A 22392-nucleotide genomic window follows, 5' to 3' on the forward strand; every position below is an offset into this window, starting at 1 on the left:
TTATTTATGTTTTATTGTTTAGCCACGGTATTGACGGCCGTTAACAAATTTGGCATATAAGTAAAATATATCGTGGAATACAATTACTTTGCTTTGGCCATACTGTGCTGTGGTGTGCCGCAGCCGAAATGTATCCGGAAGATATCGTCATCGTCGTAAACTTGATTTAAAAAAGGAATAACATAAATATTTTCCAAAGAAACAATGACAATAATTGTATATCCATGAGGAGAAAATGTAAACTAATAACACCTAGTTTCCGACTTTGCAAAGTCAAAACATCCTTCCTAAGGCACGTTATTCGTTTCTATAATAAGACTCCACAGTTTTTTTTTAATTAGCCTATTAAAGATTTAAATATTATGTTAAAAAGGGTGGATTTAGTATTTTTTGATTTCCAGGCAATAAAGTAAAATTAAAATCATATATATCCAATATATACATTTAATTTTACTTTATTTCCATACTCTGTTATTAAAATGGTGGTTAGAGTAACTACTCAGTTTCTTGCCGGTTTTTCTCGGTAGAATCTACTCTCCGAACCGGTGGTAGGTTTACATTTAATTCGACACTGTAACGTGATGATTAAAAACGCTTTTATGAGCCTACTTGAATAAAAATATTTTGGTTTTGACTATCAAATATTCGTATTTTAGACAGTTTTAATCAATTTCATATGCCTTTTAGAGTAAATATCGAATATATGGGTATTTAAATAATAGATCTTTAATTGGGTTATAAGATATATTATTTTATACGTCGATTAATATAGCAATGACTTTTAAATGTATGTCTCTTATTAATTAAAAATATTTAATTAATAAGAGATGTTCATTTTGATTGATTCAACGCTGTTCAATGTTCATGAAGATAATATCATACTATTTTCTTCAAACTAAAATATTTTTGTTAATTGTACAAAAATTATAAATAAATTAATTAATAAAGTAAAAAACAATCACCGACTAGGCTGTAGGGTTTTACCATTTATTATTATTGATTGAATTTAAAAAAAGGATTGAAAGACTGCCAATTTGACATTGACATTTTATTATTTACAATTACAAACTTCAAAACCACGTTGTTGCTAAAAGTTTGTTTCAAATATTAAAAATTATAATAATTCTTATTTTATTTATATCGGTTTAATCGTGGGACCCTGAAAAATGTTTAAAATACCAGATTGGGAAGAGGATATTCCTAAAAGCCAATCAAAGTTCAATAAACCAACCCCGGTAAGAAATTATCATTTTCTCAGATATTGCTGAAACTCTGTAAATAGTATCCGATCTAAGGACTCTTGGTGAGGCTTGCAATGGCAGCTTCAGCTAAAATTCGGCTAAGGAAAATTTGTCTTGATCTATCATGTTATTGAGATCATTTTTTACCCAATGGTTATTCAATTTAAATTGTCTTCCTTACAGAAAGAAAAAAATAAACTTAAGAAAACTAAAACACCTCCAAGTGTAAAACAAAATGACATTAAAAAACCAAACTTTAAATCTAAGAAAAAATTGCATACAAATCCAAGGAAAATAGTTAATCATGTGAAAAAATCAAAAATAGCAGCAAATAACATTTCAAAACCTAAGTTAATAAAAAATAATACTGAAAATGAAGTAACAATAAACCCCGTAGAAGAAGTAATAGAACAAATTGTAAATAAAAAACCAAAACCTAATAAAATAAAAAATGCTCCAAAAAATGAAGAAAGCAGTATAAAAAATAAAAATTACTATGACACAGATAATTTAGACGAATTAATACTTAACGAGAAAAAGGAAAAACTAAACAAAATTAATAATGACGATGTTGAAAAGATGTTTCATGAGGAATATTCTGAAGAAAAAAAAAAGAGTACTAGAAATGAACGGAAGAAACAATTAATCAAATCGATTTTGCAAAAGGAGACTCACAGAAATAATATAAACATTAGCAGCAATCCATTGAGAGAGAGAATGTTGGAGAGACTTAAAGGTACATAAATATTATTATTATACATAAATATTGTCTAATTGTCTATTGAAGTTTAGGTGTAAATGTGCTGGGTAAGAGGCTGTTGCAATTGATTTATAATAAATATGATTAAAAGTTTAAATGACTTAATATTGCTATGAACTTATGGTGATACAAGAACATAAAACTCACTCCTGTTACGTTAAAATGATTTGTTCAAATCTTGTACAACTGCGATAATTCATTTTAAATCAAAAAGTAATAATATAAAAAATTAAAAAGGTTATGTATTTCTAACTACTGAAGAGATTGTCTATGTTGTTGTCTATGGAAATATATGGTGAAATGTATATTTTCTTAGATATGATCCATTGATATCTGGATTAATATAGTTTTAATAATTTCAGCGGCAAAATTTCGGTTTTTAAATGAAAAATTATACACAACAACTGGATCAGAGGCACAGAAGTTATTTGAAGAAGATCCTACGGCATTTCAAACCTACCATGAAGGGTACCAGCAGCAAATGAAAAAGTGGCCGGTTAAGCCACTTGATGTTATTGTTAAACGAATTCAAAAAATGTAAGCAAATATTACATGTTTGCTCTGTGTCCAATTGTAGGTACTATATGTATATTTATTGTATTTAATGTCTTTATTCATTTATGATCTAATGGTAAAAGGACCTAAGTTAATTTTTGAATAAAATGTAAACCACATTTTGCCATTTGCCAAATTGTTTATAAAATAATTAACTCATTTGTGATAAAGCTGAGCCGAGATGGCCCAGTGGTTAGAACGCGTGCATCTTAACCGATGATTTCGGGTTCAAGCCCAGGCAGGCACCACTGAATTTACATTTGCTTAATTTGTTTATCTCGTGCTCGGCGGTGAAGGAAAACATCGTGAGGAAACCTGCATGTGTCTAATTTCAACGAAATTCTGCCACATGTGTATTCCACCAACCCGCATTGGAGCAGCGTGGTGGAATATGCTACATACCTTCTCCTCAACGGGAGAGGAGGCCTTAGCCCAGCAGTGGGAAATTTACAGGCTGATTATGTGATAAAGCTGCGTTGGCTTAACATTAGTAATACCAATAATATTATGGAAAAAGACTTGTCATATAAAATACCCAACCACTGTTCATTCAAAAGTAAGGGTTATTGATATTATCACCATGCCACAGATTTTTACTTATAAAAGCAAACTCTAAGTTATAGCGACAGAGATCTTTAGTAAAAATCTTTAATTATATTGAGCATTAAGATATTAACACTAAAAAACAATATGTACATACTATGTGCTCATAATAATAAAACTTCAGTATAAATCAAAAAAGACCCGAGCCATAAGTGCTTACAATTATTTTTTTAATTTTCAACATAAGTTAAAAGCACTCCGTCCGGCAGGCCCAAGAGCTACAAGATCGCGGACATGGGCTGCGGCGAGGCGGAGCTGGCGCGGCGCGTGGCGCAGGCCGTGCGCTCGTTCGACCTGGTGGCGCGCTCGGCCGCCGTCGAGGCGTGTGACGTCACGCGCACGCCGCTGTGCGCCGCGCAGCTCGACGCCGCCGTGTACTGCCTGGCGCTCATGGGCACCGAGCTCACGCGCTACCTGCTCGAGGCCAACCGGGTGCTCCGGCTCGGGTGAGCGAGCCGCTTGCGTCGCCCGCCACGGGCCTCTCGCTCGCTTTGATTAATACGATTTTATTTTTGTGGCATTGGTTGGCGGACCAGCATATGGGCCACCTGATGGTAAGTGGTCACCACCGCCCATAGACAAAAGCGCTGTAAGAAATATTGACCATTCCTTACATCACCTATGCGCCGCCAACCTTGGGAACTAAGATGTTATGTCCCTTGTGCCTGTGATTACACTGGCGCCCTTCTAACCGGAACACAACAATACAGAGTACTGTTATTTGGCGGTAGAATATCTGATGAGTGGGTACCTACCCAGACGGGCTTGCACAAAGCCCTACCACCAATTAAATTAGAATTAGATTAATTTTAATAAGTAATATTTTTTCTCTCTTCTACAGGGGCCATCTGTTGATAGCCGAAGTCGAGAGTCGTTTCGATAACGTGGACGACTTCGTCCGAGACGTTCAGAGACTGGGATTCAGTCTTAAGAAACTAGACAAGACACACAAGGTGTTTTTCTTCATGGAGTTCACGAAGATACGGGACCCGCCCGCCAAGAAGTCGAAACTGCCGATATTGAAATTGAAACCTTGTATCTATAAAAAGCGATAAATAAAAGTACATATCGAATCAGTAATTGTTTATTATTTTAACACAGATAATTAATAATAATGATCACCTTAACAAATTGTGCTACTGCTTAAATACAATTTAAAAAATCATTGCCCTGATATTACGACACAAAAAAAAATCATACAATTTTACTATAACTTTTTAAAATGCTACATTTTTTATTTCATATCTTCAAGCCTTCCATTACGTCCTCAGCTTCTGCCCTCAGATTTTCAACTTTCTCTATGAGCATCATCTATATATATAAAAAAATATATAACAATTATTACAAAATAATCTAGAATCCACTTCATGCGGGTCGGCAGTGTAGCCTGTACCTTCATGACCACCCTCCGGGTACTATCGAACCGGCACATACCCTAGCCGAGCTGACGAGGTGGTCCGCCGCCGTCCGCGACAGGTGGCCGATGGCCGCCGTCAGCTCGCCCGCGCTCGCCCGCGCCACGTCCTCCACGCACTTGTACCCGGCGCGCAGCAGCTGCAGCGCCCGGGCCTGCGGGCGGCCGGGTGTCACAACGCGGAACGAACACGAGCTCGGACTCGGCGCCGGCGAGGCCCACCTTGCGCACGGCGGGCAGGGCGAGCAGGCGCTCGAGGCCGGGCGCGGCGCAGTGCTGCAGGCGCAGCGCCAGCGGCTCCAGCAGCGCGCGGAAGCCCCAGCGCGCCGGCAGCTCCTCGCACAGGCGCGTGGCGCCGCCCGCGAAGGCCGCGGCCGCCGCCAGCTGCGCCTGCAGCGCGCCGCGCGACACGCCGTACCTGCGCGATTTCAAGTGTCGTGTCGTCTTTGTCCAGCTTCACGCCGGGCGATATGTGAGAGGGGGACGTCGAAATCGGTCTAACGTTCGCTTCATCTCCTTCTCGCGTATGGATTGCCGTTGAGTTGATGAGAGGTAGGGCGAATGTTTCGTGAGTGTTCATGTTATCGTACATTGAGTGCTCTGACGTACCAAAACTATATTCATAGTTTTTTAGATGCGGTGAAAACGGCTACTCGTCAACATCACATCGATGACATCTGATATTCCGACATCTCTCGATTTTAGATGAGTTTCGATACATCGGACACATGCCTATTCGCTTAGCCACGGCGACGACGATACGTGTGTAGCTCCGGAGCCATTACTAATGTACTCAGTACATGATCTAGAATCTAGACGTTAAGATTTAAAGTAGCGACCGATTGATTCCAAATTCACTTTAGTAATGTTATGATGTTACAGTATCATAATACCTGAGAGACTTAAATGGACCAATTGGTCCTTTCATTAACGTTAATAGGAAAAGTTCCTGTCCGATTTTCCCTGATATATTTTGAAGTTTGTAACTATCCCATTTAAAATCAAAACTCTCTATACGCACTTCTCAGCGACCGCAGGGAACGGCATCTGCCTCCAGAGATCACGTAACATCAGCGCTATATAGAATCGGCACAGAACACTCTCTGGTACGTTCTGAAAACAAAATTACCATTTCACCACAAATCCATAATTAAAAATACAATACAATTATTTTTTTGTTTCTCCTGTTAATTTAGACGAATGAGGTTTCTGTGAGTTTTGAATGAGGGTCTATATAAGACTTAACTTAAAAGACAGAAGAGTCCACTGAAACGGTTTCCAATTGGGCTCCGTATACCCCACACGGGAGCCTAAAAATCAGATGACTTACGGTAATAGGTTTCCCGGTCATCATCCGAATCGCGTTCATTTCCGTTATCCCCAATATCTTAGCGGTCTGCACACCTTCTTCGTCCAATTCGCAGTACTGCAAAAAATATTATACCTTAACTTTCACTGTGACTAATGTAAAACGATCCAGTCTGCCTATATTATATTGGAATCTAGACGAAACGATTTTGAAAGATGTCTAACATATGATAATATCTTTGATTGTGTGTTGCTGAAAATTTTCATTAAGTGTCTAATTTGAACATACTCTCAATACTTATATCAATAAGTCATTCAATGTGTTACCACCACTAACTTACCAAGTTACCATCCTCTCAAACGTAGTGTTGTTGTATCCTCAAAAATGGTGAGTGATCCAGTTTTTTTTTTTAAATATAATATTAACTTTTTTGGGGTACCCAAATTAACTAAGGAATTACTAATATTCTTATAAACGCCCCCACCCCCTTTAAAGCTTATCACTTGTGTTGGAGCGGGGACGACAACAGCCCAAGGGGTCAGGATCGATCCTGCGACTTTTTACATCGCTAGGCGGCCTGTAAATCGCGCTATTGTCGCTTCATTCGGTTTTACTGCAGGAACAAGAGACATAACATTTTCCCCAACAGTTTCCAGGTACGTCGATGTTCAGGTGTTCCGTTCTATACTACTTTATGGCTTCAAATTATGCTCATAAACATTTCTATAAAGTCCCAAAAAAACTCTTACCAACGAATAGTAATGCCTGTAATCCGGCTTTATACCGGAGTCGTGAGGTGTCACCAAGTACAACAGATGTAGACTGCCCATTAGGACGAGACTTCGTGATGCTATCTCCAAGTCTTCCAACAGTCGCTTGGCGACGCTTAACTCCATGCATCCTGCAAATACTGTACGTATCAATATGACATTGTTAGGTACAGCGATGTTAAACGTAGTTAGTGGACAACAATCTTAGTTAATTTGTGTAATCGAATACGTTCCTGATGGAGGAATTGAATGGAATGGAATGGAATGGAATAGACGATGAAATCTCCAGCCCATTACTCCACCAGTCCAGTCCTTCAGTCCACAAAATGTATTATTATCGTTTATTTGCTCTACTAATGAATACTATTATTAAAAACTATGTAATTATATTCATCTAAAGTTAGGTTATGTTAACTATTTATGTTGTAGTGTATCAATTTTTTTTATTAAATCATTGCAAATAGATAAGTTGAATACACGTTAAGTGTAAATTTTAATAATATATTGACCGAGGTCAATTCTAGACGTACCCTTGATCGCGGCTCTCCCCAGTTTGCTGACAGCCAATTCGGTGTCGTCGTCGATGCTGTCCCAGCCCCCCCCGCCGACCACCTCCAGGGCCCCGCTCTCCAGCAGCGCGCGGACGGCGTCGTCGCAGACTCGGTCGACGTCCAGCGACCTGAGACGACAGACGACACGATTACTTCCGGGCAGAGTTTCGTATGAAATCGACCGCGGGACGATCGCAGCACGAGGACCGCATTTCTACAGGCGAGTTCTAAAAGGATGGTTATTCAAAAATATTTTCGTTTGCCTCCTTGCAACTTCGTCTACGACTACGACTAGCACTTCCGGAACGGCAAACGTTTAAGCCGCCGCCTAGGGTTCACGTGCGCACTCACGGCTCGGGCGGCGCGACGGGCAGCAGCGCGGCGCGCAGCAGCGCCCGCAGGCCGCGGCGCGCACCCGCCAGGCGCAGCGCCGCGCCGCTCAGCAGCAGCGCGCCCGCCGCGCCGCCCGCGCCCAGCGCGCTGCGCGCCGCGCCCAGCCCGCCCGCCAGCACCGCGCGCAGCCGCGCCCACGACGCCGCCGCGCACACCACCACGCTCTCGCCTGCACACACGGGCCCGTGTACGCTCGCTCGGCCGCCGCGCCCCGGGGCGGCCGGCGGCCGAGCGACTCACCGGCCTCGCAGGCGCCGGCCCGGCCCGCGCGCCCCGCCATCTGCCTGTAGGCGCCGAGGGTGATGAACTCCCGGCCGACGAGCGGCGCGCGAATGATCACTCTCCGGGCGGGGAGGTTGACCCCGGCGGCCAGCGTGGACGTGCAGCACAGCACGGAGATCACGCCGGCTCTGTCGGCGGACGACGACCGAATGGTTACGTACGAATATTCACGAATTTCTTTCGAGTTAAATAGTAACTTATTCTGAAAAATACTGAGTCATTTCTACGAACCGTATTAGTTTCAGCGAAATTGCTCACAAATATCTCATTTTCTAGACCAACTCCAATCACTCCACAGACCTGAAAGCGTGCTCCAGCAGACTTCGTTCCTCCCCGGCCAGCCCCGCGTGATGGAAGGCCACTCCGAAGCGCACGAATTTCACCAGGTCCAATCCGGCACCCTCGTTGCGGAGCGCCGTTTGCAAAGCGACACGTTCTTCTACGCGATGGTTTGTCATTTCCCTATTAGTTTTAGCCCGTTAAATGTCATTTACAATATCCGGTAAGTTTTACTTTTTTTCAGGCAAATTTGTTATAAAGTAATAATCTCTACAACTGGTAAGAAACGACATCGCAAAATTAGTCTTATAAAATGTTATCCTCAATACGTTGAGTTGAGTGGCGTGCGGCACCACAGGACGCGTCAGACTCGAGGACAACGTCGGTCACTCGTCGCGAGTCGCCCCGAGGGCGCAATGAAAGCAAGCGTGTGCGGGCCGACCTGCGCCGCAGCTTGCAGAGCAGCGCGGCGACGTTCTCGCAGTTGCGCTTGGTGGGGCAGAACACGAGGCAGGCGGCCCGCGGCGCCGTCTCGGCCACCAGCCCGCCCAGCGCGTCGGGGTCCAGCGCCGCGCCCGCGCGCGAGTACTGCGCCGCGCGAGGGAATGTCAGTCACGTCTGTGGAGCTCGCGGATGAAGCGATCGATTTTTTATAACCGTTGCAGTGGCCGGTTAAGAAATATTCAGCCGTTTCTGACTTTCGTGAAGTTCGAGTGATTTGACTGGCAAAATTAAATAACAATAAAGCTCACGTCGAAGGAGAGTTCCCTGTCGGGCACGATTTCCATCCCACCGGGACCCCACACGATCCGGTGCAGAACGTTGCCCAGTTTGACGTATTCCACCAGCTCGACTGGACGGAACTGTTTCTCATATACGTCAGCTTTTAGAAAGGTTGCCAAATCAGGAAGGTTACCTATGGTCGCACTCATTCCTACAATTTGTATTCCCTCTGTAAATAAGTACATTATATTCGATATAGTTTTTGATAAAAGTATGTTAAATTAATAATATTCATATTACATACAAACATTATTAAATCTTCAAATGATTGGCTTATCGATACGATCAAAAATATGGTGAATAAGAAACAGTAATTTTATAAAAAACGTACATAGTATATAAAAAAAAATTATTATATTGAGTCCAAGAACAAGTACAAAATTGGTAAACAATGTGCCTAACTGCTCATTTCTACCAAAACTTGGAGAATAGATTTTAAATAGTATCTCTATATGATCAATTCTGAAGCCAGAGAACAAAGATATTTATTGAAGATAAATAAAACTTACTGTTAGCAAATATAACAGTTGTCAACAACATTTCAAGTGTACTACCTCGTCCCGGTTCTCCGATCAAATGCAACTCGTCCACCTGAATAAAAAGATAAGGTGTACAGTTATCATTTCCAAAGTCTTGTAAAGAGTAATCTAAAAATGTATACTACCTCTTTCCTGCATCATGAAGCATTGAAATTCAAACATATTAAGTTCACAAGTATATAAATAAAATAACAAAAAAATTTAAACAAAGTAATTTATAACTTACCACGATCAAGCCGAGCTCATCAAGTCTATCCAATTCAATTAAACTTCGTATTAATGCCAGCCCTTTTTCAATGGTTGCAATGTATATACTGTTCTTTTTTCTCCTCTTCTTTGGTGGTATGTGCCCTTTACCACCAGCATACTCTTCTACCAAGAAATCTAGCTGCAGTGCAAATGGTGCTAGGGACCAAATCTGGAAATTTATTTATTTTGCACACATCAATAATTACATTCAGTAAAAGCAATATATTTTTATACAAAAATAAAGCTAGACTATAACATTATGCAATGTCTGCTCCACGAAAAGTACAGTTGTTTAGAAAATAAATTAAACATAGTGTAGACAATTTTAAATAAATCAATTCACAAACTTTAAAATGGCATAGTTTTTAGATATCTTAATTACTAGCATAGTAATTAAGATATGTAACCAATGGTGAGCCTATGTGACCTCTGAGAACTACTTGAAAAATTTATTACAATCAATTAACTATAGCTGGGTACCTTATGAAACCTTGAAAAGGCACAAGTTCAGGTAAAAATTTGTTCATTTCAAAGATTATAAATTTAAAAAAAAACTTGCCACATGACTTCTTTAGTTTGTATTAGTGTAATTGGGGCTTAAAAACTGCAAAAACTCTTCTATGGTAGTAAATCAAGCTAATGGATATAACCTAACATCATTAATTTTATTGCTAATTTTTTGCAATTTTTGCTTTTTGTCCCCATAAAAATTTGACATGCTAGGTTTTCATACTATCAAATGATCATGAGGTATTTACCTATTTCTCTTAATAATACAATACAAATAAATGATTATAAATTGAAATTTTTTACCTTTTCTTGAACTATAGCTACAAATGGTAAAATAAAAAGTGCATTTTTTTTTCTATTCAGTATCTCCCGGAGCATCAATACCTCTGCTACTAAAGTCTTTCCTCCGCTGGTTGGCAAGGCATATATAAGGTTACGCCGTTCTTTGATAGTGTCTAAATTGAGACATTCTTCTTGCCAATCTGTTAAAAATGCAGTCTATTTATTATTTACTACCCCAATCCACTGCCGTAAAAATGTTCAAATTAATAAGAAGCAACCAGGCTGGTGTGAACTGCACTACAAAAGTTCATTACTGCACGCACTTTTTGAAGTTATGTCTAAGTGCCTTTGAAGGTAACACTCCTACAAAAACTGTTATCCTACATACTTAGAGAGATGCTAGTACGCTTCCTAAAACCTTTATTTATGTATTTTTTGATTTTCAAATTGTTATATGTTTATGAGCATATAAAACTATTAATATTTTTATAAACAGTTGAGTCAGTAACTGGTGGTTTCTTTCTTGTCAGTGTGTTTGAACAAATCTTTACTCTATTAAAAACAACAAATGAATGAGATTTTAAGTAGAACAATAAGCTAGCTGACGTAACGTAGTACATGTTCAGACATAATCAACTTGTAATATGAAAAGTAATAAAAAAAAATTACCATAAAATTTTTCAATCTTTCTGTAAGTCTTAAATAATCCCTTTACAATCATCGGCAATCCATAAAAGTTATTCTGATTCATATTTAAAATAACTTGATTATTAGTAAATTTATTTATTTCATCATTTTTAGAGTTTTCCTGATTAGTTATAATACCACTTTCTCTTATGTCTAGTAAAAATGAATCATTTGTTTCAAATAATGAACTCTTATCCTTATTAATGTTAATATTAATTATAGATTGATTTAAGTTATTAAAACTCTGCTCTATTTCATCTCTAAAAAGCTTTTCACATTTAGATGTTGAAATACTACAATCGGTCGTAATATTTTGTTCTGGTCTTGTTTGAAACTCATCATTAAATTCATCTGCATAATCCTTTAGTATATTTTCTTTATTCTTAGAGACTTTAAATGAATCCCAATTTGCAATGTCCTTAAAGAAGCAAGTTTCGAAAACACCAGGTGAACATGGTATATCATTAGTGACTGAGCTACTACTTGTTGATTCAGATAGATATTCTATTTGATTGCATGGTAGCGGCGGCGAATCACACCTATTAGCTAAATTTGAAGAAAGACGCATTTGAATAGGCGTGGTGTTGATGAAAGATGAATTTGCCGCTTTGAATACGTTTTGAGGTTTCGTTTTTGTTATTCCAAGCCGACGACGTTTCGGGGTCGATGGATCACATGGTTCATTATGAAAATTCATTTTTAAATTTTTTATTGCACATTATTTTTAATAGAATTTAATTTTTTTGATCGAATGGATTTTGGTAAATAAACAAGATTAATAAATTTAAGATTGTGTCATACTCATACTGACAGTGACAATAACAGGAACATACAGTTCCGAAATCAAAAGTAACCTTTACGATATACGCACAGAGTAAAGAAAAACTACTAGTAGTGATCTGTAAGGCAGTGTTTTGCAGTTTAACCCACATTTCTATATTGTACATGTCTGTTTGTTATACAATATCATGAACAAATAATCCAAAAACATCTCATTAAATAATAAACCTGTTTGAGTATCAACGCCATTACCGCATCCATTTCTTAGTTCTTGTTAAGCCACTTTCTTTTATAGTTTGCTACATTGATTAATATATATTAGGATGCATCGTAAACTTTCTTAGAAAACGGGCTAACCTACTCCAGTTTTTAAGATATAGTTTAAAAAAGGCATTCTTCAGGCACATACTCTTCGGGTCAGCTTTATAATATTAGTTAAGTTTAGCTATCTGTCCCGGCTTCACACGGATACAACAAGGGTCTATATACAACTTTTAGCTTGAAGAACAAACATAAAAAGAAAAAAAACTATAATATGCATGGATTATACATATAAACCTTCCATTTGAATCACTCAATTTATTGATGAAAACCAGATTGAAATCCGTTGCGTAGTTTAAAAGATCTAAGCGTACAGACGGTGGGAAAAAGACTTTGTTTTATACTATGTAGAGATACATCATACATTATATATTGTTAAATGATTAGAATAAATAAAAGGAATCAAAAGCCCAATAGAGAGATAATATCTATGATGAGTTAGACACCGACGAGATATTTGTAACCGTATTTACGCTAACCTTACTGACTATGCTCTGAGTTGAATGATACTTTTGCTATAAAAGTGGAGTTTAAAACACTTAAGGTTGTGGATCATGTTAACAATGCTTAAGATCTAAAATGTTTAGATTCTGATCACCAGTAATGCCTGTTTGTTTGTCAAAGTAGTAAACCATTTACAATCCTCGATTTATAGAATAGTGCAGGCGAAAAAAATACAGCTATAGTTTTTAAGCGGTGGTAAGTGTAGTGCCGGTATATGACAAGTTACTACCGGTACGGGCTACTTTATGGAACATCCATTTGAGAAGTAAACAGAAAGGGCCTAGTGTCCTTCGACTGATGAGACTGTGAGATGATACTTCATGATGATGAAACCGCATACATGTGTTTCTCAAATGGCCCGAACTCAGGCTTCTGGCATGAGATGAAGCTGTGGCAGGTGACACATTGACATTGTAAGAATGATTTATATTTCTCACAACGCCAGCGCTTATGAGGGAAGTATGTAATTTCTTACCATGTAAGCCTATTTGCTCGTTAACCTTCTCAAAATTAATTAAAAATGCATATACCTAAAAACTTTTTTTTAACCAACAATTTCGTTGTTAAATCACGACAGATATCTTTAGTCAGTCAATATTATTGATCATCACCAAAACAAAGGAGCGAAAGGAGTAACTATGCTGCTATATACTGAATGTCAAGTTAATTGGTCTTCACAATATTTTTCAAATTATAAAACTTTTTTGACGTCATATGTTTGGTATCGGATTAATGGTCTCTCTAAATATACGAAAATATGTACCTATTCATATACATCATAAATTACATACATACTGAAATCTTCCTTTCTGACATAATCTTAAGACAAAGAATTGCGTAATATAACCGCTATACACACAGTGATAGTAGAAATGGATAAAATCATAAACATACTAGTATATCTTCCGTAAAGAAGTTTTATATAGCTATATATATCTAATATAGAAGTAAGATATAAATTTAACGTAACCACCAAAGTTGTATGTTATCGTATTTCATCGTTTCGTACAAACCATATTTCTTTACATAACTGGGATTTATTATACTGAACTATTTGTAAAAGTGATATAAGTTATTATAAATATATTTAATTAAAGCAATATGATTACAAATTGTTGTACGTTCATACACATATAATGCTATCCAACAACTCGGCTGCAACAAGTACGTCCCATCAGATGCGGACGGTAAGGTTTGAAACCACGCCCTTCGCGACCTCCTGCTGGGTTGGAATCACGAGTGCAGGGTTTCAGCGAGCTCTTTAGAAATCGGAGCTGGCTGCGTTCGGCTCAAAAATGACTGTGGCTAAATATAACCCGCGGGGTGCGGGGCAGCCGCGGCGGCGCGGTCGAAGCGCGGGCCGGTCAGAGCCGCCCCGGTCGCCGCGGACTCCACATTCCAACGTCGCTGTGCTGCCGGTCGAAGAACCAGTGCCTAGTGACTGAGTGACCGCCTTCAACCCGTGCGACGTAAGTGCCGTGCCGTGTAGTGCCAGTGTCCAGATGTACAGTGTGTAGGAGCCCTTAGTGCGTTCGGAAACGGAATTGTTTTTGAAAATTAAAAAGTTTGGAGAAAAGTTTCGGTACGAAATGGACTTGCATTGTAGTGGCCTATAAATAAGCGCAGCGTGAACTGTGCCAAATTCGGGTGGCGCTGCGCGCCGAAATAGAACTGCCATCTTTAGCGCGCGGGATTACGTTACCGCACCTCGCACACACACGATACATTCATATATTTTTTAAACATTTACACACTACACACTGTACACTAGGATTGTGATTTTCTTAACAAATTGTTAAATTCAAAAACACATCTAATACAAATTTAGTATTTTTTAAAACATTTTACACTAAACTCTGTACACTAGGTTTGTGATTTTCGTAACAAATTGTTAAAATCAAAAATACATCAAATAAGGATATCGTTTTTTTTTTATTAATACAATGATATAAAATTACAATTTTAAATGTGACCTATGAAGATGAGCTTGTTTTCAACTCCTTAGAGTGTTCTAAAAATATATTTTTCCGATTCCCTAGTAAAACTCCTTTTAGGAGAATATTTATTGACTAGAAATTAGAGATTATATTATATTATTCAATTTCAAGTAACGACTAAACAATTACGAAGTCTTTGCTCATCTTAATGCCAAGCACGTAATATTTTATTTATTGCTAGTACACCAATTTAATTTTTGACAATGTATTAACCCTAAAGAGTACGACATAAAATCCTTGTTAAAAATCAGTTAACAAGGATTTTATGTCGTACTCTTATAACAAATATAATTAGGGGCCTACATGTAGACGCGTGATTAATAAATAGCAATACTGAAATCGGCACCAGGAGCGTAGCTAAACTAAACGAACAATCCAATTTTGATGTAGCTTTGAACATTTGCCAAGAAGCCAGCGGGACGTGGGTGCGCCTAATGGTCGGAAAGATAAAACCGCTTAAAATAGATTGAACTTCATAAACAATGAGATAGACTCGTATAAGTATTGACAGGCAACCTATATAACTAATGCTATTTTAATATCACGTCTCGCTCTGTTCACGACTTCGTCCACATTCAATTTCGATATCGGAACCTTTACATTTCCAGTATTAAAGGTATCGAATCCGTTGATTCTAGGTTTTAGTGATAGCTAATGTCCTGTATCAACAAGCTGAGTTTTATCTAAATTGATCCAGTGATTTTTACTTAATATAGCAACAGATTTTTTTTTAAATTATAAATGTAGGTGTATAAATATTGCGCTACTTGAAATATTTGAAGGTGAAAGAAGCTATTAATATAGTAAACAGATATATTCACTGTTCCATCATCAACGTCACTAGTTAAAGATTGCGTAAAAAAAAACAAGCCGCAATACTTTTGGTGATATATCTATATATATATATATATATTTCTTAAAAAGCGTATGAGTGTAATATGGTCCTTTAAATATAAAAAAAAAATTTCCGTTACCAATGTAATGAATATAAAATTATATTTTTTTACATTCGAGTACCCCATGGAACTAATTGAGACCCGAAATCTTTTATAAGCTTAATCGTTTAAAAAAATAATGTATACCTATCCCTATGGCCAAGTTATTTCCCCTTTATACTTATATAAGTATGAAGAAGAAATAACTTCTGCACATAAATTCCTAACTAAATAACATAACTTTTTTTACAGAATAATAAATCACCAATATGTCTGACGAAGAGGAATATTCGTAAGTATCTAAAATTCATATCGCTCAATACAAATTATCGATTTCACACAATTTAAGCTATGTCAACATACGCAATAAGACACAATACAAAATATATGCCTACACGTAAACAGACAGAAATCTATCGACTTTATCAAAATCCCTTTTCAACTGTAGTTGTATATATCCTCTTACTAACATATGCTAATGACCCCAATATGAAATGGTCTTGCACCCAGCCCGTATCGCGTTGATCGAACTATTTTGTATCATTGATATATTCCACAGTGGCTCCGAGGAGGAGGAAGTAGAAGAAGAAGTCCCGGAGACGTAAGTATTTCTGCTGCAATCGGCGCTCAATCCAATCACTCCCCAAAGTTTAGTTTCATTACTCCTATTTAGTTTTAGACTCTCAAGCTTACGAAGGCCAGACTTTCTGCCTCGCAGATTTGATATACCAATTTTCTTTAGACTTTAGAAAACAAATTTATAATAATCAATTTCGATATGTAAATTCGAGACACATTTTGGTTTTCCCATCTTTTCATATCCTCTACTTTTGTTAGTTGCACGTCCTCACCAACCCCTATTCTCTCTTTTGTTACAGGAAGTAAGTGGCGTGCCCTTTCGTTGATCCGACACTTGCACTCACTTCGCTAATTAGGCTAAGATTAGACTCCCGTCTAACGCTTCTAGTGCTGAATCTTCGCTTTTATTGCTTTCAGATTCTCAACCATCCATAGGAGCTCTGCTTTCAAAATACGCTTTATTAATATCGAAAACATTTGTTAACATCTAATTAATACCATCGGTCTTTATGATCGACTTGGTAACAGGTAAGTACGCGCAGTTAATCATTCTAATATTGAAGTGCTTATGTGAAGTGTCATTTGTAAAATATTGTCGTTTTATGATATATAAGTTTCTAATCTGGTGTATTTTTTTATTTCCGCCGCCGTTGCCGTTACTCAATGAAGACCCGCTCCCAAACAAGAGTAAGTATTATAAGCAACTACAGTAATTTAAGATGAAACGCTTCGCTTTTAGTGACTGAATGTGGTCATAAGGTCGTGCAACGCTGAGATTGGAAACGAAATTAATATATTGCACTGGGTGAATGATCAAACAATTGAAAGGATATTACAAAATTTAAAATGATGTTACAGACACACGTAACTTTTTTATTTTGGATGCGCGAAATAATCCTCTCACCGCTTTTTTTTTTTTTATTTATCTATCTGTGATTCTTTAAGTTAAAGAGTAGTAAATTGTAAAGTGTAGTAGAGGCTGATTGTCATTTTCTGTTTCTAGGAGTAGACCGTCGATCGCGTAAGTTGCACCGCTCTCTGTGGTGTCACTAACTAAATAATCCCAACACTAACCTAACGAGGCCCGGGCGCATGGACACGTTGAGAATATTCTCTCTAATTCTAGATTTATCGCGTCCGACCACACGATCGTTGAATAAACGATTAAACCAACCGTGGCCGAACGCTATTTTTATCCGCCGGTAGGCGTTCTATTTTTGTAATTATCGCGTTGCGCCCGCGCCGGCCCGCAAAGAAATCAGATGTCGGTCACGGGAAACTCGAAGAGTTCTCAAGACTTTTTCCTTGATAACGAAATGCACGATAATACCGTTTTAACTAAAGCATGGCTAATATGTAACTTTATTGTTGTATGTAAACCATTGTCCTCGATAAGTAATACAATTGTTTCATAAACGACAAATTGACACAAATAAATAAAAACATTTACAAACCCGATACACAGAACAATACACGCTTTATTGACAATTTTTTTAATAATATTATCGTTATAAGTAATGGCAAAGTACATGTAGTACAGACTGACTTAACAGTATATATATGCCATTTAATTACAACTTGTATAAAAGGTAAACAAATTAAGAAATTATTTGGTACAGTTACATCCTGGTAATGATAGTGTCAACGCTTATAGGCATTTTTGTCGATGTGTTTCTTCTTACCTTATAAATTTAAATTAGTACGATATGCATAACTTAACTTTTAATAATAAAATTAATTAGGTTATTTTTACGTCCCTTTGTTTACGTTTTGTACAGCTTTTAAAGAAATGGGTCATATGTTCTAAGTGTTAACTATACATAACAAAAAGTAAGCTGACGATACATTAACTTTACCAAAGCAACACAAAATATTCTAAATAAGGAAAACCTATTAAAAGATGACCAGAAATAATAATTTCATCGTAACACCGCTATATGTATTGTGAACCGTGGCTGTTACGGGTTTTAACATTAACATAAACATTTCCATAGGATCTATATCCTGATATTATATTTTCATTTTCAGGGGTGAGGGAGACCCAGAGTTCATCAAGGTAACATAACTGTCAAATTTTAAATTTTTTCGCAGAATCAAAAATCAAATACTAGTTTAATGATAAAATTAATTAGCTCAGAGACAATCAAATTATGAATAAAATATATTATATAATAAAAAATTGCAATATAGAAAAAAGTTGATTATATGGAGCAATTTCTTAACAGCGTCAAGACCAGAAGCGGTCGGACTTGGATGAACAACTCAAGGAGTACATCAACGAATGGCGCAAACAACGGGCCAAGGAAGAAGATGAGCTCAAACGCCTCAAAGAGAAGCAGGCTAAGCGCAAGGTAATAAATATATTTACAATATGTGGACATGAATAGTTTAATTCGAAAATTAAGTGAACGATATATAATTATATTTTTTGTTAAGGTATCTCGCGCTGAAGAAGAGAAGCGCCTCGCTCAAAAGAAGAAGGAAGAAGAAGAAAGGAGAGTCCGTGAAGTTGAAGAAAAGAAACAACGTGACATCGAAGAGAAGAGGCAGCGACTCGAGGAAGCCGAGAAGAAGCGCCAGGCCATGCTTCAGGCCATGAAAGATGCCAGCAAAACCGGTCCTAACTTCACTATTCAGAAGAAGAACGAAAACGTGAGTATCACAAACAAACAATGAAAATGATATTTCAAAAAATTATAATAAATATTTATCATCATGTTTAAATATTCAACAGTTCGGCCTTAGCAACGCTCAAGTCGAGCGCAACAAGACCAAGGAACAGCTTGAAGAAGAGAAGAAGATCTCATTGTCGATCCGTATCAAGCCCCTTAACATCGAAGGTCTCTCCGTGGACAAGCTCCGACAGAAGGCCGTCGAATTATGGGAGTGCATTATCAAACTCGAGACAGAGAAATACGATCTCGAGGAGAGACAAAAGAGACAGGACTACGACGTGAGTATTTACGTGAAGAATCTTTATTATTTATCTTTCAAATTACTAAAACTTTACCTTTGTTAACAGTTAAAAGAGCTCAAAGAAAGACAGAAACAACAATTGAGGCACAAGGCCCTCAAGAAAGGTCTCGACCCAGAGGCGCTAACAGGCAAGCATCCCGTGAGTATAAGACAATATTATAATCAGGTAAAATATTTTCAAATTTTCATACGTAACTCATGTTTTTTTCTTTCATTTGTAGCCCAAAATCCAAGTTGCGTCCAAGTACGAGCGACGCGTCGACACACGTTCCTACGATGACAAAAAGAAATTGTTCGAGGGTGTAAGTACAGCATTAAAAAGTGAAAATACGTATTTAAAACTTAAATGACCAATTTAGTTCTAGAATAGAGCTCTTTAGAATCATAGCATTCCTTATATTATGAGTTTATTTTAGCCTTTAGGTAACTCTATAACATATGATGGAACTCAGGGACTTTGGGCAGAAAACTATAACAATAAAATACTTTTCTGAATTCAAATTAGCAACTTTAAATACAGGGTTACGATACTATAGCAGCAGAGGTTTTGGAAAAGACGTGGAAAGAGAGGATGGAAGAGTTCATGAACCGCACGAAAAGTAAGATGCGGAAATGAAGTCATGTTGTTTATCTCCCCATATTTGCTCCAATGTATGGCATGTCCACGTGACCCCGGCATGTTCTTGCATCAATATCATGGGTTAATAAGCATCACGAGAACAGTTTAATGGATATTGTCAAATAGTAGACATAGATAAAATACAATTGTTTGACAATGTCTTAAAACGATTTCTCAGGGGATTCACTTCGACATTACGATCCTTTGTTGTTTTAACCTTTAAATTGACCCTTGTGTTAACCGTTCCTAGGACCTAGAAAAACTCAACAAGGACTTCCTTGAGAAGGTGTGGCAAGAAAGAGCCGACCAGTTCGGCGGCAGGCAAAAGAGTAAGTTTCACATCAGGATATTGGTCCATCACGATTTTAAAACCTATCTTACCGAAGAAATTTTACCAGTATCCGTATGAACATAAATTTAATTTTTTGGGAACTACCAACAGTATTTGTATAAAACTGTGCGTAAGTAAGATATTTTCCTTTATTTGTTGTGTGGGTATCAATTTTATGAAGCACTTGTGTGAAAGAAAGTGTACATACATTGACCAAATATATTTCGTTAACATCACTGCTCGTGTCTTTCAGTTGTTCTGTTTTGTTAATATTCCCAAATAATTGTTACCGAAAACATGAGCCATAAACACTACACACAACCAAAATGTTTACAAATATAATCACCGATACACGGCACATCGCCGATGTACGGCAAGAAATACTTATAGGTCTTCTTTTACAATAAAAGAAAGATGGATTTCATAATTTACTTATTTGATACTGACGTTTGTCAACCTTTCTATGTTTACACACAGTCCGAGTCACTGCACAAAGTAATGTAAGTAGACAATTATATGTGACTAACACAATGTTAATTATACAGCGAGACTGCCCAAGTGGTTCGGAGAGAGGCCCGGCAAGAAGAAGGGCGACATCGAATCCCCCGAAGGCGAGGAAGACGTAAAGGCGGAAGTCGAGGAGGAAGAAGAACCCACTTTCGAACCCGAGCCCGAAGAGGAGGTTGAAGAGGTCGAGGAGGTCGAAGAGGTCGAAGAGGAGGAGGAGGAGGAAGAAGAAGAGGAAGAGGAAGAGGAAGAGGAGGAGGAATAAGTGAGTTAAACGATTTATTTATGAATACTCGATATACATCAACAGTACAAACAATACCTATTACTGGTTACTTGTCACAACATTCCACCATTTATAGAAAGATAATTTAAAGATAATTTAAAATCATAATACATTAAGGCGCGTGTAATTAAATATCTCTCGTATCGTCTTTAAAGACTATTTAATAGTGAAAACTTCTTAGTGATTGGCGCCCAAATAGATGTTTCGAATTGGCAAAACAAGGACCGATGTTGCCAAAACAATCAATCATCCGCCTAATCATTTCATCTTTAAGCGCATTGTAGACAGTAATTAGTCTCAATGAGTAATCTTACTTATGGTAAACATTTGGCAAGCGTGTCTGTTTTATATAGTACAACTAAAAGAAGAAATAATTACTGTTACATTGTTTTTTTCTTTGCAATATTTGTTTGAATTTATAAATTATTAAGATTTTTTTAAAATCATTTATGACGGTGTCAGTTTTATTTAGTCTTTCTTGTGTTAATAAATCAGTAATTTCTTCCAAATTGAAATATATATAGATAAATGTTTATGGTTTAATTATTATTAATTTTGGCTACACTGGTCAAGGCATGTCAATTGATATCCGTTTATCTAGTTCTACTACTAGTACTAGTTCGTTAATAAAAATATATAAGTTCAAGATAAGAATTAGAAACTGACAATCGCATTACTTATTTTGCCAGCTGTACCGCTTCACTCATAATAAATTGAATTATATACAGGATTTTAAGTGAAACATCTTTGGTCGAGATGAGTATGGAATTTTAAGGTCGAATTCGTATACAACTATTCTATATTTAAAACTTTAATGGATCGAATCTGACGCTAACATTTTAACTTCATTCGTGTGTTCGGGGATTCCCGCTTAATAAGTACTTAAGATTTAACTAATACAAGTGAAAAATGTTTTAATATTTCTTTTCAATTTCAGATACAAGAAGCCACTCTTGACCAGGGTTAGACCGCCGACTCAGACGCGTCGGAATGTACTGTTTTGTAACCAATCCATTAACTTATTTCTATTATAAATTATTTTTATTATTTATACTGTTGAATCATTCGTTACGGAACATGGACGTTTACTGCGTCACCAACATCTATGACGTCACAATAAACTAATTTATTTCATAAGGCTTTTGTGTTTTTTTACCTCACTATATTCCAATCCCGCGTATGTCTATAGTTAGATATGTATATTGAAAAGTCCGATACGCGAGTTTGAAATTACGTCATACTTTCTGAGATTATTAGTTTGTTTTATTTTATAACCTAATCCAATGTAAAGAATAAAGAAAATAAAAAAAACTGTGCCCTTGAATTGAAATGACTCCATCGGTTGAGATC

At 37.3% G+C, this 22392-nt stretch overlaps 3 protein-coding genes across 9 annotated transcripts; 2 read left to right on the plus strand and 1 right to left on the minus strand.

Annotated features, from left to right (window-relative positions):
* The first annotated feature begins 1069 nt into the window (after positions 1-1069).
* On the plus strand, positions 1070-4233 carry LOC113397111 (ribosomal RNA-processing protein 8). Its single transcript, XM_026635262.2, has 5 exons — positions 1070-1235; positions 1425-1977; positions 2364-2538; positions 3369-3605; positions 4001-4233. Exons 1-5 carry the CDS (start codon positions 1167-1169, stop codon positions 4212-4214), a joined length of 1248 nt encoding a protein of 415 aa, XP_026491047.2. The 5' UTR covers positions 1070-1166; the 3' UTR covers positions 4215-4233.
* On the minus strand, positions 4228-11978 carry Mus301 (mutagen-sensitive 301). The gene is made up of 17 exons (XM_064218142.1): positions 11190-11978; positions 10542-10720; positions 9706-9897; positions 9450-9531; positions 8910-9109; positions 8600-8745; positions 8179-8340; positions 7837-8006; positions 7555-7765; positions 7467-7500; positions 7183-7417; positions 6632-6783; positions 5904-5999; positions 5595-5686; positions 4796-4991; positions 4594-4728; positions 4228-4470 (listed from the first exon to the last, which is right to left on the minus strand). Exons 1-17 carry the CDS (start codon positions 11902-11904, stop codon positions 4399-4401), a joined length of 3069 nt encoding a protein of 1022 aa, XP_064074212.1. The 5' UTR covers positions 11905-11978; the 3' UTR covers positions 4228-4398.
* Positions 11979-14092: 2114 nt separating this feature from the next.
* On the plus strand, positions 14093-22179 carry LOC113397112 (troponin T, skeletal muscle). 7 transcript variants are annotated; one of them, XM_026635265.2, is made up of 14 exons: positions 14116-14281; positions 15997-16036; positions 16304-16345; positions 16993-17010; positions 17327-17344; positions 18352-18379; positions 18549-18674; positions 18760-18975; positions 19058-19276; positions 19346-19438; positions 19521-19601; positions 19820-19898; positions 20795-21021; positions 21980-22179. In XM_026635265.2, exons 2-13 carry the CDS (start codon positions 16014-16016, stop codon positions 21019-21021), a joined length of 1170 nt encoding a protein of 389 aa, XP_026491050.2. In that variant the 5' UTR covers positions 14116-14281; positions 15997-16013; the 3' UTR covers positions 21980-22179. The 7 variants fall into 7 exon arrangements, with proteins under 7 accessions (XP_026491054.2, XP_026491053.2, XP_026491050.2 ...); XM_026635263.2 differs by lacking the exon at positions 19820-19898 and adding an exon at positions 20169-20247; XM_026635267.2 differs by lacking the exon at positions 17327-17344.
* The last annotated feature ends 213 nt before the right edge of the window (positions 22180-22392 follow it).

This window comes from Vanessa tameamea, chromosome 3 (assembly GCF_037043105.1).
Source record: "Vanessa tameamea isolate UH-Manoa-2023 chromosome 3, ilVanTame1 primary haplotype, whole genome shotgun sequence".
NCBI lineage: Eukaryota > Metazoa > Arthropoda > Insecta > Lepidoptera > Nymphalidae > Vanessa > Vanessa tameamea.